The 25,436-nt window shown below is 41.0% G+C and overlaps 1 protein-coding gene across 1 annotated transcript in view; it reads left to right on the top strand.

The window, feature by feature from the left end:
• The first annotated feature begins 201 nt into the window (after nucleotides 1–201).
• The window catches only part of col27a1a (collagen, type XXVII, alpha 1a), an 85,727-nt gene continuing 60,492 nt past the window's right edge, over nucleotides 202–25,436 (top strand). The window contains exons 1-7 of the mRNA XM_049466506.1: nucleotides 202–615; nucleotides 6,168–6,238; nucleotides 9,570–11,299; nucleotides 16,710–16,763; nucleotides 18,595–18,648; nucleotides 20,269–20,322; nucleotides 22,385–22,438. Coding sequence (XP_049322463.1) covers nucleotides 563–615; nucleotides 6,168–6,238; nucleotides 9,570–11,299; nucleotides 16,710–16,763; nucleotides 18,595–18,648; nucleotides 20,269–20,322; nucleotides 22,385–22,438 — 2,070 coding nt within the window. The 5' untranslated portion in view covers nucleotides 202–562. The remainder of the gene's footprint in view (nucleotides 616–6,167; nucleotides 6,239–9,569; nucleotides 11,300–16,709; nucleotides 16,764–18,594; nucleotides 18,649–20,268; nucleotides 20,323–22,384; nucleotides 22,439–25,436) is intronic.

The following is a 25,436-nucleotide window of genomic DNA, read 5'->3' as shown; positions in this document are numbered from 1 at the left end:
TTATGACATAAAACTCAGCACATTCAGAGTATCACTCAGCTTGTGATACTCGTGGCCGTACTCATGAGCAGTAGGTGAACTGAATGTGTGCGCGCGCGTGTGTTCATTCATTGCCGCTCTGAGGGTTGCGCTCGTGCCGCTCCTGTCCACTCCTCCCCTGGTGGGCGGTGTGTGGTGGGCGGTGTGTGTGTGTGTCTCGCGCTGTAACCGGACCTCCCCCGCGCGGCTCTTTAAAGAGTGTGGGGGTTGTATTTACCGGCGCTGAATCTGCGCTCGCGCCTCCGGGAGCGAAGGCTCGCGCAGCGCTTTCCATGGTGCGGGACACTCACACACTGGCTCGCGCAGCGTCGCCCTCGGATATACGGTGCTCTCGCTGGGCGGACCGGTAGCGACCCCCCTTCCCCTCCGCTTCCACACACACGCGCGCGCGCCACATACACACCAACAGCCGGGATCACTCGCGCGCGGCTCAAATCGATGCGCGAGAGGACGACGGCTGGCGCTCGCGGGCACGCGGACGGTAACGGCTCAGGGATTGGAGCGGCGGGACAAATGAATACAAATGAATTTAGCGACCCCCAGGAGAGCGCGCGGGACCTCTCACGAGTGGGCAACGTGAGTCGAGCTTCTCTACACCTGTGTGTGTGTGTGTGTGTGTGTGTGTGTTATCTGTGCACTGTGCTGATTGATCCACGTGTAGCTGTGGTACACAGCCTCGTGAGGTGCTGCTGGTACTGTTTTAAGGGGGTTGATATGGTTGTTGTTTTTGTTGTTGTTGTTTGTACTCGGTTTGTAATCGGGTGTAGAAGTAAATGGTTCGCTGAATACCTGTGCGCGCGCGCGTGTGTGTGTGGGGGGGGGGTATGAAAGAGAGATTTCGTGTGGGAGTGAGAGTTTGTATGAGAGAGAGAGAGAGAGAGAGAGAGAGAAAGACTGAGTTTAAATGAAAGAGAGAGAATTAGGGAAAGAAAAGCATGAATTTTGACTGAGGTTGTATGAATGTGAGAGAGAGTTGTTTAAGAGAGAGAGATACTAAATTTATATAAAGGAGATAGAGAGTTTGTGTGGGAGCGATGGGGAGAGATTTTTTGTGAGGGAGAGAGAGAGAGAGAGAGAGAGAGAGAGAGAGATTTTATGTGGGAGTGACAGTTTGTGTGAGAGATAGAGTGAGAAAGAGAGCATCTGTCAGAGAGAGTTTTTGTGAGAGAGAGAGAGAGAGAGACTGGGCTTATATGAGTCACAGAGTGAGATTAAGAAAAAGGCAATTATGAATCGTGTCTAACTGAGATTGTATGAAAGAAATGTTTTTTTCCAGAGAGAGAGAGAGATGAAATGGGTTTATATGAAAGAGAGTATGAAAGAGATAATGTAGGAGAGATACATTGTTAAATATAGAGTTTTTGAAAAAGAGAGTGTGAATGTGAGAGCTTGTATGAATGAGAGATACTGAGAGTGTAAGCAGCAGAGAGCGAGACATTGCGTGTGTGTTTGTGTGTGTGAGCAAAAGAGTTTGATTGACTGGAAATGAGCATTAGAGAGATTGTGTGTGAGCATGAGATAGAAAATCAATAGGGTTTGTGTGAGAGTTTGTATGAATGAGTGGGAGAGAGAAAGAGAGAGAGGTAGAGTTTGCCAATGATAGTCATAGACTATATTTTAATTTTAGTAGAAATCCCCATTCAAAATGCAATGTTGTCCAGGACATCGCTAAATCCCTGTATGAGAAACTGACCCATAGATTTTATGAGAAAGAGTGAGAGAGAGAGAGAGAGAGAGAGAGGGAGGGACATAGGTAAAGTTTGCGTGAGCCAGTTTCTGTTTGTGAGAGGAGAGTGAGAGGAAGAGAGAGTTACTCTGCGTGTGTTAGAGAGAGGGAAAAGAAGAAAGAGAGAGAGAGAGAGAGAGGTTGTTGGTGTGTATGAGAGAAAGAGATGAGTAGAATTTAAGGGAGAGTTTTTGTGAGAGAGAGAGGTTGGTGTGTGAGTGAGGGAGATAGTTAGTCTGTGTGCCTAAGAGTTTAAGAGAGTAAGGGAATTAAAGAGAAAGTGTTAGTATGTGAGAGTGTATCTATCTATTATTGTAAGAATGCTTTTGACATTCAAGAACTAAAATGATTCGTCCAAAAATGGCAAAAAAACAAACAAACAAACAAAAAATTTCAATGTTTGGCCAAAAAGAAAGTTATACAATACAATGACATTTTCTTAAAAAAAAAAAAAAGCAAAAATATAAACATTTAGGCTATTTTATTTTTTTAAAAATGTCAAAATGAATGACAAATGCATGTTTGGTATTTGAGCAAATGTTTTGTTTTATGTGTATTTGGTCCCTAGTTTAATATCAGTTTAATATTTGATCAGGTATCAATAGATTAAGATCAGTGATTAATTACTCACTTATCTATGTGTGTGTTTGTATAGGAAGAAGTTTGTGTGGAGAAGTGTGTGTGGAGGAGTGTGTAGTGGAGCTGCTGAGTGCAGGATGTGAGGAAGCTGAGTGTATGTTACAGTGTCTGAGTGCCAGCCGGATCAGCTCACAGTTTAATGCTCTGCTGCTTTGTTTTAAATTGTCCACTAGGCGGCGCTAAAAAGTAAACTATTCACTGATACTGATACAAACCAAAACTTTAAAACCCCTTCAGTTTTTACTTTTCTTTTGTCCATTTTTTGTTTATCCCTGTATATATCAAAAATTATGTTATGCGCAAAAATGTTTGTGAACACCCTTATCTAATGAGTGCATTCAGCATACTCTTTTAGTTACACTTATTGCTTTGACACAGGTGTGCAAATGTATACCCACAGCTTATCAAGTCCATATAAAGAAGCACTGAAAATAAAATAGGATTCTCCAAAACTGATAAACATGTTACTTTTGGAATCATGCCTACTGCCAGGCATGGGATAGAGGATATAAAGCACTCCAGAATTGAGAAACTGTGTTTTATGTAATGATGGTTCTCCATCCAGGATGAGATGGGTTGGTCACTAAGGTTACGTTCATTTTTGCTCAAAAACAGATTTGTTTACATTACACTCAGATACAGCGCACTTACATTTGTGAACGTGAACCGTCAAGAGCTGAGCAAAAAATCAGATTTGAACAATTTGGCTTGTAATGTGAACGTAACCAAACACGAACACACTTGTTGCTTATTCTACAGCAGAATAATTAACACTTCTAAACACATTCCGATATATTGACCTCAAGAGGAGCTATCTGAAGATATTACCAGTCCCCCAGCTGGGGGAGATGTTTGAAAGGACTCAAAAAGTCTAGAGCAGCAAAACAATCCATGAATCTCACAAAACTAGAAACTTTTGGAAAGAGAATGTTCAAAAACGACTTAAAACTTAAAAAAGTAATTTACTGAGTACTGATTCTGCAGGGTGCCAAAACCTTTGACCACAGGCCCAACCCAAACACTGCACTTATAAGACCCCCTGATTTGAGACCCCCTGATGGAGGAGGCTGTGTGTGTGTGTGTGTTCTGTGTGTGTGTGTGTGTGTGTGTGTGTGTGTGTGGTCCTCCTGCTGTATTTGGGTGTCTGGTTTGTTTTCTTGGTGCATCTCTCTGAATCAACCCTGCGGTTGAGAATCAGTGCCCTCTACCGGCCACACACACACAAACACACACACACACACACACTTGTTCATGCATGCCCAAATGTTTAGACATTTTGCTGTGTTCTAGACATGTCTGATAGGTGTATGTGAGACATCATTCCAAGTATCTAACACACACACACACACACACACACAGAATCATACACACTCACATCTCACTCATCTGTTTGTGGTTGCTTACTAAGTGTGAGGTCAGACCGCTGCTCTCTGATTGGACTAAGGACTTCCATGGTCAGACGCCTTACTTCCTCCTGCAGGTATGCCACTCCTCAGGGAGTCTGAGAGTGTGTGTGTGTGTCTGTGATGGATAATGGATAATGGCTAAAGCAGCTGTCCAAAAACACACACACACACACACACACACTCACACCTTGGGGGTCTTGCTATGTATGGTTAACCTGTCAGTCACCCCCCCCTGTGCATACCAGCAGTACACACACAACCATATCAGTCTCACTAGTGTGGTGAAAATGAATCACCGCTGGTCTGCGGTGGTCTTGTGGTCAGACCCTGATGGGGAAATGTGAGAGGGTGAATATGTTTTTTTGCATTTGTGCATTTGCCTTGTTTAATGAATTCAGGTGAAATTAATCCTGTCTCTGCTTGGTTTGATGGGCTCTTCAGCTAGTTCACAGAGATTTAGGCCCAGTCCAATTTCTCTTTTGTAGCCCTATGTATTCAGAAAGAAGGCAAGTAGTGCAGCAATTAATGATTATTGTCCATTCTATAATTCCTCTGTGATGGGGAGCTAAAATAAGCTTTTATTTTATTTGATTTATTTTTTCCGTTCCGCCTTAAATGCTGCAGCCTCTGTCATATGCTGCACCATTTAAAGTGGCAGTCTGTATTATTTTGTTTCTAAAAACAAAAGCAGATGCATTTCTGAGTGGAAAAGAGGCAAAATATTGCGTTTAATGGTACCAATGTGCTGAAACGACCATCCCTGCTAAGCCTAATCTATTCATTCTAAAAACTGGGCTGTCGGGTCGCTTTTCGCAGGAGTTCTTCTGGCCACGTCACACGTCTTTACATACTTACGTCACACGTACAGCCTCTAAAAGAGGATCCGGCTCAGTTTTACTGAACGCAAGCGGCTGGGGGAGCAGTGGAGACTTCAGAAGGGGAAACTCAGAGCTCAGTCGCTCATTCACCCATAGTAAAACCAAAAAAACGAAAGAGTGAAGCAATAGAGTCCACGCTAAAAGTATGATTAATATTGGATTGGTGTTTGAACAGTGGAGGGAGCTCTGTAAGTAATGCTGAGTCTGACTGAGCATGCTCGCTCTCTCTCTGACTAAACATAACCTGGAATCGAATTCATCTACTCTTAAAGAAGACCGCATCACACCCGCCCAGTTTAAAATGATTCTGCCACACGCTCTGTGCAATTACCCTTTCTCACCAGAGAGGGCCCTAAATTCCCCAAATATATAGACTCTTTGGAGCATCTGAGGCAGTGTATTCACGTATTCATTTCATCCAGAGGTGTGGGTTTGAAACCCACTTCTAATCACAAGGTTGTGGGTTCGCTGACATTTTGAGGTGTATGATGTAGTTATAGACTTCTCAGACTGTCCTAGTGATGATTTTATTTTGTTTAAGTTAAAGTCTCCCCTTTACGTGTAGGTTCAAATTTCACTTCTAACCACAAGTTTGTGGGTTCAATACACAATATATTTGCTAAGCTGCCACTGTTGAGCCCTTGAGTGAGACCCATAACTCTCATGGCTCAAGGGGTACCGTTGCATGGGCGAGTCTGTGCTCTGATCCCAAGCATTAAAAATTTAGAAGTAAGATTTGAACCCACGTTGCCAGAGATGGTTGAAACTCAAAGAAGCACTGGACTGATGTTGAATAGCATTGCTGTTGTCTAGAAGTATGTAGATTTTTTAGGACATCTGAGGGATGGATCTAAGTAAGTAGTTCCCTAAGTAAGCTTAGGTTCAAATCATATGTATAACAACAAGATTGTGAGTTTTATACCTGCATCTTCTAAGCTATAAGTCACTTGGGCGTTTAAACAAAGGCTTTGACCCTATCTGCTCCAGACAGAGGTGTCATAGTATAGCTGGCTGACCTGCACTCTGACCTTTAGCAGTTAGAAGTGAGATTTTAAGCCACGCCTCCAGAAGAGAATGCTGGACTGTTGAGACAGAGTATAGGGCTGTGGGATAGGTGTATAGACTCCTCAGGGTTTCTGTGTGATGTCCATAAAGGGTAAAAAAAGTCCTTTTTTCACCATGAGGTTGTGGGTTTAATACATGCGGCTGTTAAGTTCCACTGTCGGGTCCTTGATCAAAGCCCTCCAGCCTCTCTGTTCCAAAAGCACTGTAGCATTACTGACTGACCCTGCGTTCAGTTTGCAGTCTTCCCTAGAGGCATGGGTTCAAATCTTACTTCTAACCAGATGGTTGTGGGTTCAGTACCCGAATCTGATGAACTGCCACAATTGGGCACATCAGCAAGGCTCACTGCTTTGTGTGCATTATAACTTATTGTGGCTAATTGTCGCTAATGTTTTCTTTTCTCTCTGTCTGCAGGAGAGCTCTGCTTCTGTGTACTCTTCTGAGCTGTACTTGTTATCTAGGACTCACACAAGTACTGTCTGAAGGTAAGTTACATTTATTTGTGTATGTTTATGTTATGGCCTTAAAGGGACCTGTTATTAATGAAGCATTTTTGAATGGGAAGCATTTAAAGGTAGTACACTAAAAATCTCAAACACTCTTCTGCTCTAATGGAAGAAACACACACCCCAAAGAATGTCACTGTGTGGTGTTTTAGGACAGATATGTCGCATAATCAGATCAGGGTCATTATTTTTTCCCAGTCTATTAAAATATTACATTTTTATCATTATACATGTATTCTTGCTATCACACAACAACCTCAAATTTTGAAAACGGCAGCGTTATAGTAAAAGGAAAATAGTCTTAACTTTAACTGGAAGTTGCAGAGATGCACCGAAATAAACATTTTTGGCTGAAACCAAAACTGAACAAAATAAAACATTTGGCTGTAGGCTGAATACTATTGAATTTGAGTTGGTTAACAAGCCGTTGAATTTGTTTGGTAAACAAGGTAACAAGTTACCTCAGCAAATGTTACTATTCTAGACGAGTACAGCTGTAAAATAGTTAGTTTGGTAAAAGTTAGATAGTAAATTGATACCAAGAGACAGCAGTGCTCTGACAAACCCAGCACCAGAGGAGGCAGTGCTGGGTAAATCCATATTGCGCCATTTTCAGCTTCTCTTTTGTGGTTAAAAGGCGCCTGTTCTGTCTGCGTGAGGCTCATATACGTGTGAAATTGCAGCCTGCTCTTTTCTGATTGAATAAAGTTGAGCTCTGCTGAACTTTTTCACCGGAGTGCGGAGTTACGTTCAAGTACTACATCCAGGACTAAGTGCTAATGGACATATATTGTAATAGTTTTGATTGCCAAATATTGCGTATATGCATCCCTACTGGAAATCAGTGTAAAAAAATACTGTTGGGGGAATTTCTTTAGGTCTATTTTTTCATGACATTCTGACAATAAATAGAACAACTGCCAGAAAGTCAAAAATGTAAAAAAGTAAAAAAAAAAGAAAATTGAGGGGCAGTGCATTATTTATGTAGGGTAAGGATTTCATCAGTGTCAATGTTAACTGGACAACTACATAAGTTATTATAAAAGTAAACAGTCAAACAGTTCTTATTGTATAGTTATTACCATAATTATAAGGTAGGAGAGAGTGAAAAGCGATAGCTTATACTTCTGTAATAGAAGGTATGCACTGTATGTCATGAACACTGAAGTTTCAACCTCAGACGTCTTGTTAACAGGCATATATATGTATGTTTGCAATTTCATTAGTGTCCTGTGCATATACATGTGTATTTGTACATGTGTGTGTGGGTGTGTGTGAGAACTGAGGATTTAAAACTGCTAGGTCATAGACATTTAATAATGATTAATATAGTTCTGCTGCTCATGTCTAGTCTAGGGATTTCTTGAATTCGTTTTTATACAGCACACACACACATACACACATGAACTTACAGTATGCACTTGCACGTGCCAACCTACTTACTGAATTTTCCATCCTTTGCTGCTGTACTTTTATAGATCTTAAGTGCATTTGATTCCCTCTGTGTGTGTGTGTGTGTGTTTATTGGCCTTTGACTGCTGATGTATGCTGGAAGCGTGCACACAGACACACTTACTGAGTCATACACACACACATATACACAACTATACACACACATGTCTACACACTGAGGTCTTTTAAGACGATGTCCTTTGGGTCCATTTCCCAGCATTGATTTTAAAAACACACTTTCAGAAGTACTTACTATGTACGTTTACTCACTTCTCTCTGTCTTAAATCATGTTTTCCCAGTGGAACACACACACACACTCTCTCTCTCACACACACACATACACACACACACACAAACTGTTCACACATTTATATGAGGGTGATGTAATGTCCTGCTCTGGATCTGGACCGCTATCAGGAGCTGCATCAGTACCAGCAGTACTGTAGCAGGAGTGTATAGCTGTGTTGGTCTGGACCCCAATACTAAGAACTCACACTCGCTGTCACTGTCACACAATCACTCCATCTAGCTCCAGAGGCCCACTGTATACAGTGCCTGTACTGTTGCAGACTGTAGAACATCTGGTACTGAACTGTTCCCCATGCACTCCCCACCATTTTCTTGGTCTATTTTTAAGCCCAGGTCTGCTGTTCTCCCAGATTTAGCACAGTATATCTTCAGCACTGCAGTAAATCAGTGATGTATATGGTTCTGGTACAAGTGAAACTCTCCTCCACACACAAAAGTCCAGCCAAGAGCAGCTCTGTGGTCAGAAACATGTATACAGTCTCTAATTGTACTCCACAAGGTCAAGCTCTAAGATAAGAGTTTCCAATTAAATATTTTCTAGAAGCCCTAGAACATTTTTGTCTTCCTTGCAAAATAGCCTCAAAACTCAAGTCTTTTGCAGCCCCCAACATGTTTTCTTCCAGGATTACCTTATATTCACCTCCATCCATCTTCCCATCAACTCTGACCAGCTTTCCTGTCCCTGCTGAAGAAAAGCATCCCCACAGCATGATGCTGCCACCACCGTGTTTATCAGTGGAGATGGTCTGTTTAGGGTGATAAGCTGTGTTACTTTTCCTCCCCATATAGTGCTTTGCATTTAGGCCAAAAAGTTCAAATTTGTTTACATCTGACCACAGGACCCTTTTCCACATGTTTGCTGTGTCCCCTACATGGCTTGTGACAAATTGCAATGATTTTAGCAATGATCTCTGGAAGGCAATTAATTGCACTGGATTTTATTTAGGGGTTTCAGAGAAAAGGGTGATGAATACTTTTGCATGGTAGACTTTTTCACAGATTTTTAATTGATTAAAATTTTGGAATTCATGCATCGTTTTTGTTCCTCTTCACAATCATGTGCTACTTTGTGTTGGTCTTTGTGTTGATCACCTAAAATATCAATTAAAAACATTTTAGTTTGTGATTGTAAATGGTATCAGAATCAGTACTTTTGCAATCCACGGTATAATATTCTCTGATTGCACCCCAGCAAGGTGGAGCACCAAGATAAGAGTTTTAGGCACTATATTTAAGTGCGTAATTGTATTACTTTAATGTATGCATTTAAAACTGTATTATCATTGACATTTGAATGCCTTGGAGCGCCAAAATGTGGCAAACATGTTAACAATTAAAGTCAATGAAAAAGATTTCAATTGATTAGCATTTCTATTAGTCTATTTCATCATACAAATCAATAGGTCAATATCAGAGGAAAAAAAGCAAAAATTAATATACATTATACAATTTTTTGCATGCACCAATACTTATATGTATGCAATAATTCTCTACTCTAAGGAAAGGTAATGTAAATGAGGTTTTTAAATCTCTGTATGTGTGTTTTAGATGTGGATGTCCTGCAGCGTCTGTCTCTGCGTGTTGAGCAGGGGTCCCGCACCATCCCTTTTGGAGTCATCTCCCTCCGCTCCGGTGTTATCCTCACGCCCCGTGCGAGGGTCACCACAGCAACACGCTCCGTGCTTCCACCGGATGCAGCCTGGAATGCCACGCTTGTGCTGAGTGTCCGCTCTCACCGTGTCAACTCTGCTTTTCTTTTCTCTGTTTTTTCTGGCACCCGGATCCAGCTGGGCCTGGAGATTTCCCCCGGGACATTGACTCTTTACTCAGGACTCCAAAACTCTGTCAGCTTCCCCTATGACCTCCATGACGGCCGTTGGCACAACCTGGCCATCGTCCTGGCTGGCCAGACGGTCACCTTGCTGCCTGCATGTAACCACAGCGACAGCAGGGGTGCATCCAAGGAACTACTGTTGCCCCCTCCAGCCCGTTTGGACCCTCGCGGGACATTTCGGCTAGGTGGCAGCAGCGCCCTGTTACCGGGCGTTGCCCCGTTTGAAGGGGCCATATGCCAGTTTGACATTGTGCCCACGGCACGGGCACAAGCAAACTACTGCAATGCCATCCGCAGGCAGTGCAGAGAAAATGACACTTACAGGCCCGCCCCGCCCCCTGTTTTACTGCCACTCCAACATCATCATACTTCATCCACCTCGGCCCCAAATTTGCCTTCTAATCGTACCTTCACAACTGTGCCCACTAGTATACCACGGACAGCTCTAAATAGTGCCATTGGGCCGGTTGTTGGGTCCCGGCTGAACACCCCATCTGTCACTCCCACACCTCTAATCCCGACTGGGACGGGACTTGAACCACCACCATCTCGAAAACGCTTAATCACTGCAACCACAGTGTCCCCTCTCAAAACGCCCAAACCCTCGGCCAAAAACAGCCTTAAACCCACAGCTTCCAAACCCACAGCTTTCAAACCAGCAGCCACTGATAAATCTAAATCAGTGGGGTTCAAATTCACCACAGCAAGAACTCAAATGAAACCTGTTACTGCCAAACCTTACAGTGCAAAAAAACTCACTAATATAAAACCCACTGTCTCAAAACCCATCAACACAAAACCCACTGTCCTCAAACCTACCATCTCCGCAAAACCCAACAATCCCAAACCCACTACTGCATCAAAGCCCACAAACCCAAAACCTAGTGCCACCAAGCCAGCACCATCGAAGCCCTCTAAACCCACAACCACCAAACCCAAGACAGTCAAACCCACAGTGCAGAAAGCCCCTCTTCTCAAGCCATCTCCTCCTCTTCCTAAACCCACTCTGGAAAATACCACCAAAAAACCTCCAATGAAGCCCCAACACATCACAGCTCCCACTGTAACCAGCTCCACTAAGAAACAAGCAGACAAGACAATGTCTTTGACTGACCAGCGTTCAAATGCTCCAAAGAAACCTACCAGCAGTCCAGCTAAAAAAACACAGAAGCCCAAAACCAACACTCAGCGATTACCTAGACACACTGCTCCCACACCCAGACCAACACAGTTCACCACCCTTGTTCCAAGGACACCCCAAAACACCCTGCCAACTCCTAAAACCCTCCAAAGGACCCCACGACCTCCTGTTACACCACCAACAGTAACCCTGGAGACGCTGACGGTTCTGCCCGCTGATGGTTTTCAGGGTTGGAATCTGGATCCAACGATGTATGCATATTTAATTGGACCACCGGGCCAAAAGGGAGAGCCAGGACCTTTGGTGAGTGATTAGAATGATTAGTCTTAGTTTCTGAACATTTTGCATTTTGCAGTCACAGTGCACAAAATACATGATTTGTATGCTTATAAGTAAATTGTTGATTATGTTTTTTAGTCCTTTTTTTAGAGAATTAGAGAAAAAAGATTAAGTGCCTGTTTTATTAAAAATATTTTTACGAGTCTCTCTTAATATGACATTTTCGACAGAATTTAAGGTATATACTGTTGCAGTTTCTTTTCAATATTCTTAACCTCCAGCTCTGTGAAACAGAGTGTTTTCTACCTGCTTCAGTTCATTTTCCATCAAATTTATCTCTGTGCTGCTAGGTTACTTTGCTTGTCAAATTCTAAAAAAAGCAATACTATAGCTCCTGTGTGTGTTTGTGTGTGCAAAGGGGGTGCTGTGTGTTCCTGTGCATGTGTAGCGAGTTTGTGTGAGCCTCAGTGCATTCACACATTTGTGTGTTTGACGCGCTAAGCACCTCCCCCACCCCTTCCTCCGTCACCCTCTTTTTTGCGAGAGGGTCAGCTTCAAAGCAAGGTCAGGGGTCAGGTTCAGAAGTAAACAGTTAGTGTTTCGCATGATATGCTCACCTAAACACACACAGGAACACATTTCCTTGTATTTGCATGGAAACAAGACCATAATTTGGAGCTGAAGTGTAAAACGTCCTGCTGTTTTCTGATGTAAACAGTCCAAACAGGCCTAAAAGGCTGTGAATTAACTAACAAAATACAAATCACATCATCAAATGTGGGCTTTTTTAGTTTTGAATTGCTTTTACCAAGCAGTGAAATAAACTACCTGCCAAATATTATATTACCTCCTTCATGAATCTTTGGACTCCCCTCAACCTTTGAAAGTGTCTTGTGGTATCAGGCACCAAGATGTTAGCAAGAGATCCTTTAAGTCTTCCGAGTCTTCTGAGGTGGGGTCTCCATAAATTATGTCAGTGAGCACTGGGTGCCCATGACTTTATCTTTGATTCACCAGCTATCCTTATGTGGAGCACTTTTGATTCACAAGAGCATTTCAAACTGGTTAATCCCTTTTAAGAGGGAAGTACAAAAAGCTTGATCCATTTCATAAGGACACTCTTAACCAGTTGATCCATTATGAAAGGGATTTTAAACCAGTTAATGCAATTGATTCTAAACTTACTGACCTTGTGCGTAAGTCTAAACTGGTTAATCCCTTTTATAAGGAAATTTGGAACCAGTTGGTTCCTTGTATAGTATGACTCTAAACAGATTGACCCCTTGCATAAGAGGATGGTTGCTGACTTCGTTTAAAACAGACTTTAAACCTGTGAATCACTTGTGAAAGTGGCTTAAAACAAGTTGATCCCTTGAGTAAAGAAAACAACAAAAAAAACAACTGGTGATCTATAAAAGGCACTCTAAACAAGATCAACCATTGCAAAAGGGATTCTGAACTGGTGGTCTTTTGTAGGTTCTAATTGAGTTAATCCACTGAAAAAAAGAAGTCTAAATTAATTGAACCTAAACTGGCTAATTTATTGTGAAAGATACTTAAAACCGGTTGATCAACTGAACCCTTAAAAACGAAACTTCTAAAGGGATTCTAAACTGGTTGACTTTTTGCATAAAGGCACTCTGAACTTTTTAATTCCTTGCAAAAGAGACTTTAAACCAGTTGATCCCTTAAGGGATTACCTAAAGGAAAATTATCTGATTCCTTGTAAAATTGACTCTAGTTGAGTTAATCCACTGCAAAAGGGAGTCTAAATTGATTGACCATAAACTGGCTAATCCATTGTGAAAGATACCCAAAACCAGTTGTTCCATTGTGTACAAGGGCTTCAGTTGATTTATTGAGGAAGTAAACTCTAAACCAGCTGATAAAAAGGGCCTCTAAACCCGTTCCTCTATTACCAACGGGTTTTTAAACTGGATGACCTTTTGCTTAAAGGAATTCAAAATTGTTTGATTTCTTGCAAAAGAGACTTTAAACCAGTCCATTCCTTTAGTACGGTAACTTGAAAATTTTAATTTTATGGTCTGATTCCTTGTGAAATTGACTTTAATTGAGTTAATCCAGTGCAAATGGGCGTCTAAATTAATTGACCCTAAACTGGCTAAAGCATTGCAAAAAGGTCCTCTATTAAAAAAGGGATTCTAAACTAAATTAGTTTTCTCCGGGTGCTCTGGTTTCCTCCCATAGTCCAAAGACGTCATGTTCAGGCTAATTGGATATCGGATAAAATTGCCATCTTGGTGTGAGTGTGTGAGTGAATGTGTCTTTGTGTCTGTCTGCCCTGCGATTGATTGGCGGCCTGTCAGGGGTGTATACTGCCTTCCGCCCAATGCTGGCTGGGATAGGTCCCAGCCCCCCCGCAACCCTTAACGGATAAAGCAGTTGACGATGAGTAAGTGAGTGAGTGGTCTGATTCCTTGTGAAATTGACTCTAATTGAGTTAATCCACTGCCAAAGGGGGTGTAAATTGACTGACCCTAAAAAGGCTAAAGCATTTTGAAAAAATGTTCCTCTATTAAGAAAGGGATTCTAAACTGAAATACAATTTGCTGAAAGAAATTCACAATGGTTTGATTCCTTGCAAAAGTGGCTTAAAACAAGTTGATCCCTTGAGTACAGGGAATTAAACCAGTTGATTCCTTGAGAAAGTTAACTCTAAATCATTTAGTTTTCTCCATTGTTCGCTGATTCATTGTGACATGGACTCAAACAATCAATTATTCCACTGCAAAAGAGTCTTAACTGCATGACCCTTTTGTATAAGGAGGCTCTAAACCTGTAGATCCATTGTGTACAGGTACCCCAAACCAGTTGATCCCATATAAAAGAGACTTTAATCCATTTGACCCATGTAAGATGACTTGATACTTCTGAAATTGACTTCTTGCACACTAACCTTGTTGAGAACATGCAGCTCCAATTTAAAAACTAAAAAGTCAAGCTGTTGCAGTATATCCGTATATATAAGATTTGCTGTGTATGTTTCCTGAACCTCAGCTTCCCTCCAGATCACCAACTTGGAGAAGATAAGCAATGTGGTTGGAGATTCGAGAGTTAAAAAGCAAGAGGCGGATTACAGGGTTCAGTAGAAAACAAGAAACCGTGATGACACGCTAGACAGTGCACAGGAGATTTTCTAAATGACGGACTAGACGTGTGTGTGTGTCTGTGTTTCACTGCAATTAGGGGGGTAAAATGCAGAGCTGACATTGCCTGGGGTGTAGATGCTGTGAGTGTGTGTGAGTGTGTGTACTTGCTGCAAGTTCTCTGTTATTACCCCAAGGTTTATTAGCCAGAGCACACCGTCATCCATCCTAAACACACACACAGTAATGCTAACTTACCCTGCTGACACACCCCAGACGCATTTAATGAAGAAGACACCCTCTCATTTGCACACACACTCACACATACTCACACACACACACAGCGTGCACCTGCTGACTGTCTTAAAATAACTTACACGCCCACATGCATGTGACACACACCTTAATGAGCGGGAGACTCTTCCATTAACCCTATTATAACAGCGCTGTCCACACCCTACAGACGCACACACTCACACACACTCAGTGCAGATTCAGCACTTTGAGGAATGAGTGTGTTTGCACAGCAGTGGACACTGAGGTGTGTGTACGTTTGTGTGAGTGTGTGTGGGTGGGTGTGTGTTTGAGCAGGACAGAGGGAGACCCTTGGTTGGAAAAGGGTCTATCTGTAGAGGCATAGCAACCCTTAGAGATTCTTTGCATAAATACACACACACGCACACCCACACACACCTCCCCCTTTGAGAGCTTTTCTCAATGGGCTCCTTTCATCCTATGCCACGTGGCATTATGGGAGGGGGTTCAGAGAGAAGGAACTAAGGATTTTTATCTTTTTTTTTTTTTCAGTATGAGACATTTCCCATCTAGTCACTTTATAAATCAATGTTTATTTAATACTGTTGTTTAGTGATCTGGGTTCAGGGTTTGGGTGCAGTGGTCTAGCTGGCCAGTTCTTTAGTTTATTGGTTTCTTTCATTAATTGTATTCTGTTTACCACACTGTAATATAGCCTTAATGCCTCAATGTATCAGGTATCATAATTTTTCTTTAAAAATCTTTAAAAAATGTAATGTTTTTCTTTAGTGATGCCATAGAAGAGCCATCTTTGGCTTTTTCAAAGTCCTGTGTGAAATAAAGGATAGAATGAATTTGAAACATGATAATGAGTATTAAATTAGTTAAATAGCACACCTCCATTCACTCCCAGCATTCCAAAATACAGCACTTTTAGCTGATGCTCCCAACAGGCTTAGAATGCTAGCAAAAGAGGCATAGAGTTGCCCCTGCAAAGCATTAGGGATGCAGAGTGGTCCAGTGGTCTTAAGCACTGCCACTATGATTGGGAGATTGACTGGTTCGAATCCCGGTTATGCAGCTCACCATCAGCTGCCGAAGCCCTGAGGAGGCACAATTGGCCTTGCTCTCTTTATATGGTATATGGAGCTCTCTCCCCTCATCACTCCAAAGGGTTATGTCAATCAGCACAAGGTGTCTGTGTACAAAATCTGTGTATCAGAACCAAGTCACTGCACTTTCCACAGAGCGCACCGTGATGCAACTCGGCAATGTTGCATCAGCAGCAGTTCAAAAAGAGGTGGTGACTTCACATGTGTCGGAGTAGACATGTGCTAGTCTTTACGCTTCTTGTGTTCTGGCATCACTTGTGATGGAGTAGCAGCTAAAAGGTACGACAAAAAAAGGGAAAAAAGTTATTAATTCTAAAAAAAAAAAGTAGCTCCACACTTTGGAATTTTGGTAAAATTCTGAGTGCCCTGACATTTAAATCCAGGCACTGAGAACTTTGAATGTGCACAAGTAATTTCCTGACAAGCACAAACAAACAGGTAGAAAACAAGTTCATATTCACACATTTTTAAAAATTCGAAATCGATATTTGATGGAATAACCCTATGTTCTCCTCCACCAGTCTTTCACACTGCTTTTGGATAACCTTATGCCACTCCTGGTGCAACAATTCAAACAGTTCAGCTTGGTTTGATGGCTGTATTCATCCATCTTCCTCTTGATAATATTCCAGAGGTTTTCAATTTGGTAAAATCAGAGAAACTCATCATTTTCAAGTGGTCTCTTATTTTTTTTCCAGAGCTGTATATATACATGTCTTGGTATATATACATAGCAATATAGCAGTACAATATAATATGATATAGCATACTATTGTATATAATAGCATAGCTTAGTGTAGTATATCACAGCAGAATATAGTGCAGCACTGCATAGCCCTGATAAAAAAAAACAACCTTCAAAATAGATTTTGCTCTTAGCTGGTTTCAGATGGTTTAAACTGGTCTGTGGTGTACCCTATGGTAGTGTGTGTGTATAACTTTATTTTTGTGTATTTTTAGGGAATTCGGGGACCTCCAGGAAAACCAGGACTGCCAGGGAAGCAAGGGCCTCAAGTAAGTGTGTATATGTATATAGGTGTGTGTGTGTGTGTGTGAGAGAGGTTGTGGTTTTACCAGTGGGCCAGACTGACCGCAGGATGAACCCCAATCCAAGACCCCTGTCTCTCTCTCTCTCTCTCTCTCTCTATCTCGGCCACTATATGTACTTATGTATATGTGTGTATACATACATGTGTGTTTGTGTGTGTGTGTGTATGTGTGTAAAGAGAACAAGCGAGCATCTGAGGACACCACTTACGCAGGCACGTCCGCACCTCACCACAGTCTAACACACACATGCTTAGCGCCTCACCCTTGACCTTTGGCGGGGACACACAGTGGTGTGAGGTGTTGCCATAGTAACTACTGTACACATTCACTAGTGATCTCCCCCAATGTCAGACCCAGGGGTCAAATCAGGCCATGTCTGACTTTCTGTCTGTATGTTCGTCCTCCTTTTCGGTGTTCGTCTGTCTGCCTGACTGTCTGTTCATTTGTCTGAGTGTCTATATGTTTGTCTGATTGTATGTTTGTCCGTCTGTCCATGTACCCATCTGTCTGACTGTCTGACCATTCGACAGTGTGTCTGTCTATCTCTTAATCTTTTTGACTATGTGTTTGTCTGTCTATCTGTGCTTATCTGTTTTTCTGTCTGTATGGTCAGCACTCTGTCTTTTTCACTGTCTTTCTGACTGTCCAAACCATCTGTCTGAATATTAGGTTTGTCTGTCTGACTGTATGTCTGTATGTCTCTGTCTTGCTGGCTGGCTGTCCATCCATCTATCCATCTGTAAGACTGTCCAGCCGTCCGACAGTGTGTCTGACTGCCTGGCCGTACATCCATCTGACTGTCTGTATGTCTCTCCATCTTTCTGTCTGTCTGTCAAAATGTTTCAGTATGTATGAATCGCACACATACACTCTTTTACCCCCACAGCAATGGAAAGATTTACACACACCTTCCTTTCAAGTGTTTGTAACTGTACCTGTTTTAGAACTATTAACACTATTCACACTTACTATAATGTTCTTTCCATGCACATCGTTTTTATTTTCATACTGTTCTTAAGTGATCCTACACTATTTGTCCAAATACTGTATTTGTCTCTGTATATGTTGGGGATTTTCATATTTGTACATTCTCTCGTGGTTAATTAGCATTTACTTAACATGGTTAAGTAAAACTCACACCTGAAGTTTTAGTCTGGGTTTCACGCTTGGTGAATACATTAATCACACTCAGGTGCAGACCAAAGCAACCATACCATGTCCCACAAAAGGATCCGGTCCCAAAATAATGCTACTATGAACAACTATGAACAAATGCCATATCTGCCATTGCTCCAAGTTAAACTACACTGAAATATGTGCTATGCCTAAACGCAGGGTCTTTTTGCTGTATTTACATTGTTGGTCCTGCTCTAGACTGCTCTGACCAATAAGAGCAGAGAACGTTCTCACGTTATTTGATGTGGCGTATTTGGTGCACTTGAAGGAAACAAATTTACAAACTCGTTAAACAAAATAGACCAAGGTAAACAAACTATAGTTGTGAAAATGCACTAACACACACAAACAACACACACAGAATGAACTCTGTATTGTATACTCCTACTGTCTATAAGCGAAACCTCTCTGATCTCGACTTTTGGCAAAACCTCTGACTGAAAACAGTTGACCAAAGTCAGACTGTTGTGTTTCATTATTTGATGTCAAGTATCAAATAATTGTTGTATTCATTATATATCTCTTGATCTTTCTTCTCACCAGGACATGACTTATGTAGTAACAGTAACAATATGCTTATGAATCTTGTTGATTGATTGTCTGAGTATGTGTTTTTCAGGGACCACCCGGACCACATGGTAAACCAGGACCACCAGGTCCCCCAGGGTTTAAGGTATGTCTCTCTCTGTTTCTCTTGTTTTACTCTCTTTCTCTCCCTTTCTCTCCTGCTCTCCCATTCCAAAGTCATAAACCAGCAACAGGGGCAAAGTAAAAATACCAACATCACATACTACTCTTGTGTCTAAGCATTAGTTAGAAATAGATAATTAGAAAAACAGTGATTGAAAGCCATGGTCTAAAGGTTAGAGAAGGTCACCAGTTTAAACCTCTTGGATCAGCAGGAAAGAAAGTGGGAGTAGAGGTGGGAAGTGAAGAAACAGTGTTTTCTTCTCTCTTAACATTTGTGAATGATGGGCCCTTGAGCAAGGGACCTAGATGACATTGGGTCAGAAGGAAACTGGTTTTAATCCCCTGGACAAGAGGACAGACTGTGAGGAATAAGGGAAGGAAATAAACATCATTCTTGGGCAAGGAGCATAAGGGTCTTGGGACCAGAATATCCTTGGGTCAAATATTCTAGACCACCAGGTAAGAAAGTCAGCGGAGGAGTGCAGGACCAGATTTTCCTTTTTCCTCAGCATGCACAAATGCTGTGCCCTTGACCAAGGCTCCTTAGAGGTTTTTGTGCCAAAAGCAGGCTGATTTTAATCCCAGTAGGAAAGTCAGGGTGGGGCTTTTTTTTTTATCCCTAAGCATGCAACTATCAGAGATGCCCTTGAGCTAGGTGTCTAGTGGGCTTGGGACTATAAGGTTGAAATACTCTGGACTGACATAAAAGAAAGTGGGAGTAGGGGAATTGAAGAAACATTACTTTTCTCCTCCCTCAATAACCACAAATAAGGGGTCACTGATTCAAAATGCTGGAGCAGCATGTAAGAAATTAAGGGTGATGGTGTTAAGGAGCAGATCTTTCTTTTGCCTCAACTTGCACAACTGTGGTGCCCTTGAGCAAGGCACCTTAGAAGGCTGTGCACCAGAAGGATGCTTTTTCCAATCCCTTGGAAAAGCAGAAAGGAAAAGGGCGGTAGGGAAAGTGAAGGAACACCACTTTTACCCCCGGAAACATTCAAACTTAGGCACTCTTGGAAAGGGCTAGCAAGCTTGAGACCAGAAGGTTGCTAGTTTGGTTACATTGGACTAATAGACAGTAAAAGTCAGGGTTGGGTTTTTTTTTCTCCCTTGGCCTGCAACTATCAGATGTGCCCTTGAGCAAGGCACCTAGTGGGATAGGGACTATAGGGATGCTGGTTCAAATCCCAGGACTTGCAAAAAGGATGTGGGTGAGGGAGTAGTTAAGGGATCTTGTTTTCTTCTTCCTCAACTTTCGTGGCTGAAGTGCCTTTGAGCAATGCACCAAACCCTGACCTGTGCTGAGGTGCCCACCATTGCGGGTCTATTTGTTCATTGTCATGAATAAGCTTAAAACAGGAACAGTTTTCCAAACAGGGATTAAGACCCTAAGATAAAGCATTTTGAATGGAGATTTTCCATTGAAATTACTAGGCTTAATCCCTCTCTAAGAAACCGACCCCAAAAGATTTAAAATCTGCTGTATAATAACAATAAAATAGGCCTTAAAACGTAATAGTACAATTAATCATTTAAATTATAGTGTCAATGGACCTCTACATTTGAACGTTAGCATGAAAAAATCGTTTTATCCTTTATTCAGGGGCAGAAGGGTGACCCTGGAATATCTCCCGGAAAAGCTCCTAAAGGAGAGAAAGTGAGTATTCTTTTTTTTTTTTTGCATTACTGAAGGTTGCTTTTACAATGTACAGTTCACAGTATAACCTATGAGAAAAAACAGACTGTACTGACCTAGAACTATAGCTTTGTGGTAGTGATTCTAGTTCCCCTAGTGACCTCAAGCTTGACCTTTATATTGGTAACTCTAGTGACTTAAATGACCTAACATTGTGATGATAACTCTTGTAACCCTAGTGATCTAGAGTCTTAACTTTGTAGTAGTGACATTAGTGACCCCAGTGACATAGAGCTTCATTTTAATGTTAGTAAGAATAGTATCCTGACTGCCCTACAGGTGTGGTACTGATTAGTGACCTTAGTGGCCTAGAGCTATAACGTTGTGGAAGTGACTCTAGTAACCAAGTGACTACAGTGATCGAGAGCTTTAACATTGTTGTAGTGTCTATAGCAAGCCTGGTAATTCTAGTAATCTAGTGATCCTAGTAATCTAGAACTTGAACCTTGTAGTAATGACTCTAGTGACCATGTTTACCTGAGCTTCATGGCAGTGATTCCAGTGACTCTGGTGTCCTGAAGCTGTAACCTAAAATTGTAACCCTAGAGAAATAGAAATTTGACTTTAACTTTAGTGATTATACAGACCTAGTTATTTATCTTAACTGTTGTGACTATTGCAATCATTGTTTTATTGACTGTAGTACCCTTAGTCACCTGCAGCTTTAATGTAGTGGTAGTGACTTTAATATTCTCAGTGGACCTAGTGACCTAGAGCTTAGTAGTAGTGAGTCTAGTATGTCAAGTGAACCTAAGCTATTATTAATAGCACAATAATAAGTGACTTTATTAGATAGCTGACCTTAATTCCGTAGTGTCTCTAGTGACCCTAGTTCTTTAACCTTGTGGTGATAACTCTAGTGGTCTAGAGATTCAACTTCACTGGTACTGTGACTCTCATAACCATACAGACCCTAATGATCTAGAACCTTATCTTTGTGTTAGTGACCCTGTTGACCCCTGCTGATCTAGAGCTTTAACTTTATGGTAGTTACTCTAGTGAACCTAGTGACCCAGCACCTCAACTTAGTGATAGTGACTCTAATGACTTTTGTTACTTAGTGTTTTAGGACTGTGGTAGAGACTCCACTGACTCTAGTGAGGTATAGCTTTAAGTTTATAGTATTGACTTTAACTGTCATTTCAGTGACTCTAATAACCCTATTAGCCTGAAGAAGTAACTCATGGGTTGTCACTGTAATGATTCTAGTGACCTAGATTTTTTAACTTTGTGATAGTGACTCTAATGACCCTAGTGACATAAATCTTTACATTTCTAGTAGTGACTCTAGTGATCCTATTATCCCAGTGGTTTAATGTAGTTGTAATGACTCTAGTGACCCTAGTGACATAGATCTTTAGACTTCTGGTAGTGACTCTAGTGACCCTAGTGACCTAGATCTTTTCATTTCTGGTAGTGACACTAGTGATCCTAGTGGCCTAGTGCTTTAATGTAGTGGTAAAGACATTAGTGACCCTAGTGACCTAGATCTTCAAATATCTGGTTGTGATACTAGTGACCTATATCTTTACATTTCTGGTAGTGACTCTGACCCTAGGGACCTAGATCTTTACATTTCTGGTAGTGACTTTAGTGATCCTCGTGGTCTAGTGCTTTAATGTAGTGGTAAAGACCCTAGAGACCTATTTCTTTACATTTCTGGTAGTGACTCAAGTGACCCTAGTGACCTAGATCTTTACATTTCTGGTAGTGACACTAGTGTCCCTAATGACTTAGACCTTTACATTTCTGGTAGTAACACTAGTGTCCCTAATGACCTAGACCTTTACATTTCTGGTGGTGAATCTTGTGACCATAGTGACCTAGACCTTTACATTTCTGGTAGTGACTCTAGTGATCCTATTGGCCCAGTGCTTTAATGTAGTGGTAATGACTCATAATTTTAACTTTGTGATAGTGACTATTTTTTAATCTACTGCCATATAGTTCAGTTCTTTGAGAAGATAATTTAAACAACTCAAATGAGCTTTTCTCAGGAAGGACATTGTTTTTGTGTTTGTAGGGAGATCCTGGAATCCTGGGTCCTGTTGGTTTATCTGGTTTGGAAGGGCGAAAGGTAGGTAAACTTCTTGCTGACGTAAAGACGTAAAGAACACAAGCAGTGTTGTTACATTCATCTCTCTCTCTTTCTCTTTTACCCTTTCACTGTTTCTCTCTCTCTCCTGATTTTCCATGTTTCTCAGAACTTCTCTGTCTTACACTTCTCTGTGACACACACACACACTGTTTTTGTCGTAACACACACTTATACACTCGGCTGTCTGTGTGTGCGTCGCTAGGAAACGCAGTGTAAACACAGCAGGGAATCCCCATTGAGTCTTTCACAGTTGTGACTCAGAATCACCCCTGCCTCTAACACACACACACACACACACACACACATTTCAAACAAGGCTGCTGAGAGTCACTGAGTAGGTCACAATGAGTAGCTTTCTTTGTTATGACGTGTGTGTGTGTGTGTGTGTGTGTTTAATACAGCTGCTGCTGATTACTGTAGATGTCTTTGCCAGACGTTTTGCTGTTCTCAACACTTCTGACAGCTGTGTGAACATGAAATGAAGTGTGTGTGTGTGTGTCTGCATCAGTGTCTGTTTCTGTACGGTGTGAGCATGCGTATACTGTATCAGTGTGTGTGTGTGTGTGTGTGTGTGTGTTGGCACCTATTTGGCCGCATGTGTTTCTGGTTGTGAGTGCACGGCGGCAGACAGAGACATCAGAATGTGGAAGAGAGCTGGTGGAGAACCAGCAGACCGCAGTGGATGGACAGACAGAGGGATGAGTGTGGGAACGAGGGAACGAATAATAAACGGTGGTCTGATGGATTTGATGCTAATGGACTGAGTTGGCTTGAATAGAGGCGCTAAAGCAGTTTAGTGTTCTGGACATATTCTGGAACACACTGGGAACACAGTAGCCATTCAGAGATATTATACCACAGTAAGTTCCGACCCTGCAATGTGATTGGCTGAGAGGCGTTCTATGAGTGCCATTATCAGCCGTTAATGCACAGTAATCGAAACTCTCCATGTATTACTCCGCCACATACAGGTAACCTAGCAACGATGCAGTGCTTACCAGCCAAACCGCGCAGCTACAAACAAATCAAGAGTTTTTATAAGAAAACTAAATTTTTTCGTCCTCTTCAACTCAAAATCTTTTAATAAACAGTGATAATGGATCTTTGGTAAAATCTAAATAATACTGTCTAGGTTTTTGATATAACGTAATATTGGCACTGCTGTGCTGATCTAGTACTTACTGATTTAGTACTTACTCTAAATTATTCATTATCTTCCATCCACTGGGAGTCAGTATCTAGTTTTAGTTATTTTTTATCTACTATGAGTAATTCAGAAGCTGCTACAATTTATTCAGTACAAAATATGTATAATTTAAAATTTAAAAAAGTATTTATTATGATTTTTTTCAGTACCTAATCTTAATTATTCTGATTCCACTGCACAATGTTTAATATCTACTATACATTATTCAGAGCCTACTATAAATTATTCCATTCCTGCTAGGAATTAATCTGTATCTACTATGAATTATTTATTTCCACTATGAAATAATCCATATCTATTATGAATGATTCAGTATCCACAATGCATTCTTCAGTATTCACAATTGATTATTCAGTACCTACCAAAAATGTTTAGATTCCACTATGAATTATTCAGTACCTTCTCTGATTTCTTCAGCATCCACTATGAATTTTTCACTAAGCACTCTAATTGATGTATTATCCACTATGATCTTTTAAGTATCTACTATGAATTATTCTGAATCCACTATGAATTATTTATTAACTACTTTGATTACTTCTGCATCCACTATGATTTATTCCTTATGCACTATGAATGGTGTACTATACACTATGAATTTTTTACTACGCACTATGAATGATGCAGTATCCACTACGAATTGTTCAGTACCTACCATAAATTATTCAGATTCAAATCCATTATGAATTATTTAGTAATTACCAAATAATAAAGTACTTAAAGTCTTCAGCATCTACTATTAACTATTCACTATGCACTATGAGTGGTGTAGTGTACACTATGAATTATTCACTATGCATTATGAATTGGGTAGTATCCACTATGTACTGTTCAGTACCTACCATGAATTATTCAGATTTAAATCCATTTTAAATGACCTAGTAACTATTATGATTTCTTCAGCATCAACTATGAATTATTCACTATGCATTATTAATTGTGTAGTATCCACTATGAATTGTTTAGTACCTACCATAAATTATTCAGATTTAATTATTTAGTTACTATGATGATTTCTTCAGGATTAGTGACTACGCACTATGAATTGTGTACTATCCACTATGAATTGTTAAATATCTTCTGGTAATTATTTAGTAGCCACTGTGAAATTGTCAGTAACTTATTTGAATGAATAAATTCATCAGTATATGTGGTGAATAACTGTATAGCACATTATAACACTAATTTGTAGGTTATTGGTGTTAATGAGAGAGTTGTTATTAGTGTTTATGAAGGAGTGAGATTGCGTACAGGCTGGTGCAGTGTCTGCTCCTGTCGTTTCTGTATTGCTGAGCTGAACTCACTGCTCTCTGCTGCTGCTGAACTCATTCTCAGATGAAGTCCACGCCTGAGTCACAGTGATAATGCATTTGGAGGATCTCACGATACTGCAGATTAGATTTAACGTGGAGATGTATCATTTCTCTTATTGTCATGGAGATGAGTCTTGTTTTGGGCCCAGCTTGTCTAGTGTCTGACACTTGGAGATGGTCAGTCTGAGAATGTGTCTGTGTGTGTGTGTGTGTGTTTGTGTGTGTGTCCATTTGCTGTTATCAGACACAGAGTGCAGTTAGTTTCTTTGGCTGATGCTGCTGTATGAAATTCCTCCTACTAAAACTGCTTCAACTCAAAGAAATGTAAACAGATAGAGCTTGATGTGCCTTACACTGAAACCAGTAATAAACAGTGTCCAATATGATTTTTTCTTAAACTGCTATGAATAATCTGTTATTTATTATTAATTATTTAGCACTGGCTACACAGTACCAG

This window comes from Astyanax mexicanus, chromosome 17 (genome assembly GCF_023375975.1).
Source record: "Astyanax mexicanus isolate ESR-SI-001 chromosome 17, AstMex3_surface, whole genome shotgun sequence".
NCBI classification, from domain to species: domain Eukaryota; kingdom Metazoa; phylum Chordata; class Actinopteri; order Characiformes; family Acestrorhamphidae; genus Astyanax; species Astyanax mexicanus.
This window is presented reverse-complemented; position numbering and strand designations above follow the sequence as displayed.